General features: G+C 30.5%; 1 protein-coding gene across 1 annotated transcript; it reads left to right on the forward strand.

Moving 5' to 3' along the window:
* The first annotated feature begins 4,759 nt into the window (after positions 1 to 4,759).
* On the forward strand, positions 4,760 to 8,053 carry LOC134326911 (piggyBac transposable element-derived protein 4-like). Its single transcript, XM_063009020.1, has 2 exons — positions 4,760 to 5,874; positions 6,111 to 8,053. Exons 1-2 carry the CDS (start codon positions 5,258 to 5,260, stop codon positions 7,813 to 7,815), a joined length of 2,322 nt encoding a protein of 773 aa, XP_062865090.1. The 5' UTR covers positions 4,760 to 5,257; the 3' UTR covers positions 7,816 to 8,053.
* Positions 8,054 to 8,602: the final 549 nt, after the last annotated feature.

An 8,602-nucleotide genomic window follows, 5' to 3' on the forward strand; every position in this document is an offset into this window, starting at 1 on the left:
AAAGGCATGGCTATGGAAGAAGAGGGTGCGGGTACTGGACCGGCCTGCCTGCAGTCCTGACCTGTCCCCAATAGAGAACGGTCCCAACTTTTTTTGGAAAGTGTTGCAGGCCTGAAATGCAGGAATGGATGTTTATTAATAAATGAAATAAAGTTGAGCAGATAAAAGATAAAACATCTCAGCTTCATCCTGTCTGACATCAAATCAAAGTCAAAGTCTGTGTTTATATTATTATTTGCTTTTTCCATACTGTCCCAACTTTTTCTGATTTGGGGTTGTATTGTTATTATTATTATTAAATCTACTGAAACCCTGTTTGAACAAAGGTTTATAGGTCGTGTTTTTTGACAGATAGTATAGAAGTACGTGTTAGTTCTAACTTATGCCAAGTTCACACTACACGACTTTCCAAGTTGTCAGGTCGCTGTACAGTTCACACTATACGACTGAATCTCTTGCACTCTGGAGTCTTTCAGTCGGTGTATATTTCACACTACACGACTGATCGGCGATAGGGGGGTTTCACACTACACGATCCATCACCAACTGGAATCGCAGGCGAGCTTTTCTGGTCTCCCAAACTACGTTTTGTCACGAAAACACACGCGAGAAGTGACGAGTTTTCCTTCCAGACATGGACGTCAACATAAAGCGAGCTATTCGAGTTGTTTGTGCACTGATATGCAGTGAAAAAGCAAGAAAGAAAAAAAAAAAGAATCTGGGTGAAGGAGTGGATTGGGTTACGTGGCCAACAGGGATTATCTGTTCTGCAGAGAGAGTTGCAGGTAATTATATATTATGTAAATTATAATATTATGCGTAAACGATAAGGTTACAAATACTGTAACGCTCGTGTGTGCTTTCATCCATTTCTTCGTTCCAAACCCGTGAAACTTTTTCAGTAGCCATGCTTGTTGTTATTTTTCACTCCCCTCCCCCCGGGTTTAGCCTCATCCCGTATCTTGCGTTCTCATTGGCTGTTCGACACAGCGAGTTGTGCGAGTCAGATTGTATATCTGGCGTGCTAGAAAACTCATCTCGCTCGGCGAGCACTCGGCGATCACTCGGCGAGCCAGTCGGGTCGAGTTGTTGGATAGTTCACACTTTGCGACTGAGAGCCGAGTTTTGATCGCCGACTGAACGCTGAGTTGCTCCCGACCCGGAAAATCAATCGCCGACCAGTCGCCGAGCGAAATCTGGGCAAAAATCGTGTAGTGTGAACTAGGCATTAAGTGCTTAATAAAGAAGTTGGTCGTTACTACCAACAATAACAAACTTATTTTTCTTCTTTCACAAAACAAAGACATTTCAGGTGAAGGAACCTCGATCCCTGTGGAACACGTCACCTCTGAGGAACACCTCACCCCAGAGGACCAACAGTGTGGAGGTTTCCAGATGAAGCCTGTGAAGAAGGAAGAACCTGAAGATAAAGATGAACTCAGTAAAAAAAACATTTATTATTGAATTTATTTGTGTCTCAGTTGAACATTTCCTAACAATCTTTATTTACTATTTATAATGTTATAAATGTATTTTATTATTTATAATGTTAAAAATGTATTTTATTATTTATAATGTTATAAATGTATTTGATTATTTATAATGTTATAAATGTATTTATTATTTATAATGTTATAAATGTATTTGATTATTTATAATGTTATAAATGTATTTGATTATTTATAATGTTATAAATGTATTTGATTATTTATAATGTTATAAATGTATTTGATTATTTATAATGTTATAAATGTATTTGATTATTTATAATGTTATAAATGTATTTGATTATTTATAATGTTAAAAATGTATTTTATCATTTATAATGTTATAAATGTATATGATTATTTATAATGTTATAAATGTATTTGATTATTTATAATGTTATAAATGTATTTGATTATTTATAATGTTAAAAATGTATTTGATTATTTATAATGTTATAAATGTATTTGATTATTTATAATGTTATAAATGTATTTGATTATTTATAATGTTAAAAATGTATTTTATCATTTATAATGTTATAAATGTATATGATTATTTATAATGTTATAAATGTATATGATTATTTATAATGTTATAAATGTATTTGATTATTTATAATGTTATAAATGTATTTGATTATTTATAATGTTAAAAATGTATTTTATCATTTATAATGTTATAAATGTATATGATTATTTATAATGTTATAAATGTATATGATTATTTATAATGTTGTAAATGTATTTGATTATTTATAATGTTATAAATGTATTTGATTATTTATAATGTTAAAAATGTATTTGATTATTTATAATGTTATAAATGTATTTGATTATTTATAATGTTATAAATGTATTTGATTATTTATAATGTTATAAATGTATGTTATTATTTATAATGTTATAAATGTATTTTATTATTTATAATGTTATAAATGTATCTGATTATTAATAATGTTATAAATGTATTTGATTATTTATAATGTTATAAATGTATATGATTATTTATAATGTTATAAATGTATATGATTATTTATAATGTTGTAAATGTATTTGATTATTTATAATGTTATAAATGTATTGATTATTTATAATGTTATAAATGTATATGATTATTTATAATGTTGTAAATGTATTTGATTATTTATAATGTTATAAATGTATTGATTATTTATAATGTTATAAATGTATATGATTATTTATAATGTTGTAAATGTATTTGATTATTTATAATGTTATAAATGTATTTGATTATTTATAATGTTATAAATGTATATGATTATTTATAATGTTGTAAATGTATTTGATTATTTATAATGTTATAAATGTATTGATTATTTATAATGTTATAAATGTATTTGATTATTTATAATGTTATAAATGTATTTGATTATTTATAATGTTATAAATGTATTTGATTATTTATAATGTTATAAATGTATTTGATTATTTATAATGTTATAAATGTATTGATTATTTATAATGTTATAAATGTATTTGATTATTTATAATGTTATAAATGTATTTGATTATTTATAATGTTATAAATGTATTTGATTATTTATAATGTTATAAATGTATTTGATTATTTATAATGTTATAAATGTATTTGATTATTTATAATGTTAAAAATGTATTTTATCATTTATAATGTTATAAATGTATATGATTATTTATAATGTTATAAATGTATATGATTATTTATAATGTTATAAATGTATTTGATTATTTATAATGTTATAAATGTATTTGATTATTTATAATGTTATAAATGTATTTGATTATTTATAATGTTATAAATGTATTTGATTATTTATAATGTTATAAATGTATTTGATTATTTATAATGTTAAAAATGTATTTTATCATTTATAATGTTATAAATGTATATGATTATTTATAATGTTATAAATGTATATGATTATTTATAATGTTATAAATGTATTTGATTATTTATAATGTTATAAATGTATTTGATTATTTATAATGTTAAAAATGTATTTTATCATTTATAATGTTATAAATGTATATGATTATTTATAATGTTATAAATGTATATGATTATTTATAATGTTGTAAATGTATTTGATTATTTATAATGTTATAAATGTATTTGATTATTTATAATGTTAAAAATGTATTTGATTATTTATAATGTTATAAATGTATTTGATTATTTATAATGTTATAAATGTATTTGATTATTTATAATGTTATAAATGTATGTTATTATTTATAATGTTATAAATGTATTTTATTATTTATAATGTTATAAATGTATCTGATTATTAATAATGTTATAAATGTATTCATTATAATGTTATAAATGTATTTGATTATTTATAATGTTATAAATGTATATGATTATTTATAATGTTGTAAATGTATTTGATTATTTATAATGTTATAAATGTATTGATTATTTATAATGTTATAAATGTATTTGATTATTTATAATGTTATAAATGTATTTGATTATTTATAATGTTATAAATGTATTTGATTATTTATAATGTTATAAATGTATTTGATTATTTATAATGTTATAAATGTATTGATTATTTATAATGTTATAAATGTATTTGATTATTTATAATGTTATAAATGTATTTGATTATTTATAATGTTATAAATGTATTTGATTATTTATAATGTTATAAATGTATTTGATTATTTATAATGTTATAAATGTATTGATTATTTATAATGTTATAAATGTATTTGATTATTTATAATGTTATAAATGTATTTGATTATTTATAATGTTATAAATGTATTGATTATTTATAATGTTATAAATGTATTTGATTATTTATAATGTTATAAATGTATTTGATTATTTATAATGTTATAAATGTATTTGATTATTTATAATGTTATAAATGTATTTATTATTTATAATGTTATAAATGTATTTGATTATTTATATTGTAATAAATGTATTTGATTATTTATAATGTTATAAATGTATTTGATTATTTTCTGCTTCAGAACTGAACAAGGATTTCTGCTGCTCCTCGTGTCCACGTTCCTCTACAACCCAAAATCAGCTCCACAATCACATCAAGAGCTGCAACCATGATAAATATGAGACTCTGGTGAAGATTAAGACTGAACATGAGGATCTGACGTCCACCAGAAGCTCCAGTAATCAGCAAACGTCCTCTGGTACTGTCAGCATTAACACCTCTCTCAGTCCCACACAGGAAGAAGGAAACATCTGCTCACAGTGTGGGAAGAGCTTCAGGTTCCTGAGTCATCTCAAAATACACCAGCGCATTCACACAGGAGAGAAACCATATCTGTGCTCACAGTGTGGGAAGAGCTTCAGTTCCCGGGGTGCTCTTAAAATACACCAGCACATTCACACTGGAGAAAAACCGTGTCAGTGCTCACAGTGTGGGAAGAGTTTTAATACACAAAGTAAGCTCAAAATACACCAGCGCATTCACACAGGAGAGAAACCGTATCAGAGTTCACAGTGCGGGAAGGGTTTTAATACAAAGAGTGATCTGAAAAGACACCAGCGCATTCACACTGAAGTCAAACCATATCAGTGCTCACAGTGTGGAAAGAGTTTTAATACAAAGAGTAATCTCAAAATACACCAGCATATTCACACTAGAGAAAAACCGTACCAGTGCTCACAGTGTGGGAAGAGTTTTATTACACAGAGTGAGCTCAAAATACACCAGCGCATTCACACTGGAGAGAAACCGTATCAGTGCTCACAGTGTGGAAAGAGTTTTAATAGACAGAGTGTGCTCAAAATGCATCAGTACATTCACACTGGAGAGAAACTGTATCGGTGCTCTCAGTGTGGAAAGAGTTTTAATCAACAAAGTCATCTCAAAAGACACCAGCTCATTCACACTGGAGAGAAACCGTATCAGTGCTCACAGTGTGGGAGGAGTTTTACTGAACAGAGTAAACTCAAAATACACCAGCGCATTCACACTGGAGTGAAACCGTATCAGTGCTCACAGTGTGAGAAGAGTTTTAACAGACAGGAATCTCTTAAAAAACACCAGCGCATTCACACTGGAGAGAAACCGTATCAGTGCTCACAGTGTGGAAAGAGTTTTAATGGACAGAGTGATCTCAAAAGACATCAGCGCATTCACACTGGAGAAAAACCATATCAGTGCTCACAGTGTGGAAAGAGTTTTAATACACAGAGTAATCTCAAAAAACACCAGCGCATTCACACTGGAGAGAAACCGGATCAGTGCTCACAGTGTGAGAAGAGTTTTAAAAGTGCAGAAGAAGTTTTAGCTGAATTGGAACGACTGGAAGAAGAAGAAGAATTGCAGGTATCCGAAGAAAGTGACTACGATTCGTTTGAAGAAGACGCTTTTTTTCATGGAGAAGATGCTGTTCTTGACTAGTAAGTACATTTTTATTTTTTTATACCAAATTCACATTTGTGTTGTTGCATTAAGATGAAATTATTGTTTTCCAACTTTTATAACTTTCAAAAGACTATACTGTTGTTTCTTATAGTTTATTATATAATTCTTATAGTTTATTATATAATATAATAAGGACTCTAAGAATGTTGTTACAGCTGTGCATTTATTACAAAAACTTATGTTGTATTTTTCTTTTTGTGTTTTATAATAGCAATTCTGAGGATTCAGGTGATGACTGGGTGCCAGCTGCTCAGACAAAGAGAAAGAGGCATTCTTCCCCACCCCACCCTGAATCCACATCAAGGACCAATCACGCAGATCCAGAAAGTACCGTGACGTCTGTCGAAGAGGTGCCAAGTACTTCATCCACCCACCTCCCAACAATACAGAAGACCAGGTCATCAGCAACACGTGCGAAGAGGCAATCAAGAGGACGTTCTCACCGAGTTCCTGCACAAACAAAAAGGCCAGGCAGTGTTTCTACAACCGAAGATGAAGATGATGTTTGGCATGACATCACTGATGTTGATGAGGCACCCAGCATTCCAAAGTTTTTGCCAAAGCGACCTCCAGGGCTACAGCTTCTATCGAACACTGTATATTCCCCACTGCAGTTGTTTCAGCTGTTTTTCAGTACGTCTGTGGTGAAGACTATTGTAGATAACACCAATAAGTATGCTGAGATCAGAGCAGCTGCAAATCCATCTTACAAATGGATTCCTCTCAGTGTTAGAGAATTCTACAAATTTATTGCATTGGTAATATACATGGGGATTGTGAAACTAAAATCTGTTGCAGACTACTGGTCTGGAAAGGAATATTACCGCCTTCATTACACCGCAAAAGTGATGACAGGCAAAAGATTTTTGGCAATCTCTAGTAACCTGCATCTGTGTGACCCAAAAGAGGACGAAGATAACACAAGGAGAAAGGGAACCTCAACATATGACAAACTTTTCAAATTGAAGCCACTGTATACAGAGTTGCTGACAGCATGCCGGACATATTTTCAGCCGGACAAGGACATTTCGATTGATGAGCGGATGGTAGCCTCTAAAGCAAAAATTGGCCTGAAACAATACATGAAGGCAAAGCCAACAAAATGGAGCTACAAAATGTTTGTTCTGGCTGATTCAACCACAGGTTACACTTGGAATTTTTTTATTTATGAAGGCAAGCAATCCGTTTGCTCAGGCCAGGGACTGAGCTATGACTCAGTTATGTCCCTCATGGATTTTGCCCTTCTTGGCAAGGGGTACCACCTCTACACTGACAGTTTTTACACAAGCCCCATGCTCTATTTGGATCTCCTGAAGAAGGAGACTCTTGCTTGTGGTACCATCCGTACCAACCGGAAGGGGTATCCAAGAACAAAAATCAATGATCTCACCAGGCAGGCAAAGAGAGGAACCATCCGCTGGCACAGATGTGGACAACTTCTTTTTGTAAAGTGGATGGACACAAGGGAGGTGGTGGTGTGCTCCACAATGCACAAGGCATATGATGGTGACACAGTGATGAGGAGAGTAAAAAATCAGGAGGGGGTTAGGAATAAAGTGAATGTTCCAGTTCCTGCAGCGGTCAAGGATTACAACAGGCACATGGGTGGAGTCGATTTGTCGGACACCTTGATTTCATATCACAATGCCTTACACAAGACAGTCAAGTGGTACGAGACATTATTTTACCATTTCATTGACATTGGGATTGTAAATAGTTTTATTTTACATCAGCAAATATCAAAAACAAATGCACAAGAGGCTCTAACTCAGAAACTCTTTAGAGAGAAACTGATGTCGGAGCTTGTGGCCTTTTCAGGGGACACCACCCAGGATGAGTCTGCTGCAGGACCCTCAGGTGAAACAAAACAATGCCTGCCAGCATATTACAGCGATGACAGTACAGCTGGCAGGTGAAAATGTGCCATGTGCAAAAGGTCTGGTGAAATTGTGAAGACGCCAGTGTACTGCACAAAGTGCGATGTGGCCAAAAGAAACTGTTTTTACAAATGGCACAATATGGGGCACCACAAAAACCTGTAAATATTTGTACCAAAAAATGTAAATAGACATTGTAAATACAGTAGTTTTGAGTTGATTGTATTTTTTCTATGATAATTTTGATATTTTTTCATAAAATTTGTTTTGCTAATAATTCAATTGTTCATTTCCTAATATCAAGTGTACTTTGTGAATAAACAGCATTAAAATGTGTGTATGCCCTTCAGACGGAAAACGCACAAAAATAGGCTGGTCAGCCAAGGGGTAATTTACGTGTATGTAAAACATGGAGTTAAATACACATGCAGTAGTATAATTAAGGTAAATTAACTACCTAAAAGAGTTTCAATTTAGTATAGTTTAGTGCATTTAATCCAATTAAAGTCGAGCTTTTGTATTATTTTTGTACAATTACAGTATAATTAGCACATTTTAAGTGTATTGATCATTAGGGTGACAATAATACACTTTAGTGCACTCTAGCCTACTGAAGATTAGTATGCTTAAGTATACTTCTTTTTACTATGGAAGTAACTTTATGAAAAAAATACACTTAAGTAAACCTGTATAATGTATTAAAAGTGTGCTTTAAGTGAGTTACTACAGCAGTTGTTTAACATACTTTGCAAAAATATATTAAACATGTATTTGAAGACAAGTATATAACTATATTCAATTAAATGAAACTTGATTGTAACTAAAC

This window comes from Trichomycterus rosablanca, chromosome 14, assembly GCF_030014385.1.
Source record: "Trichomycterus rosablanca isolate fTriRos1 chromosome 14, fTriRos1.hap1, whole genome shotgun sequence".
NCBI classification, from domain to species: domain Eukaryota; kingdom Metazoa; phylum Chordata; class Actinopteri; order Siluriformes; family Trichomycteridae; genus Trichomycterus; species Trichomycterus rosablanca.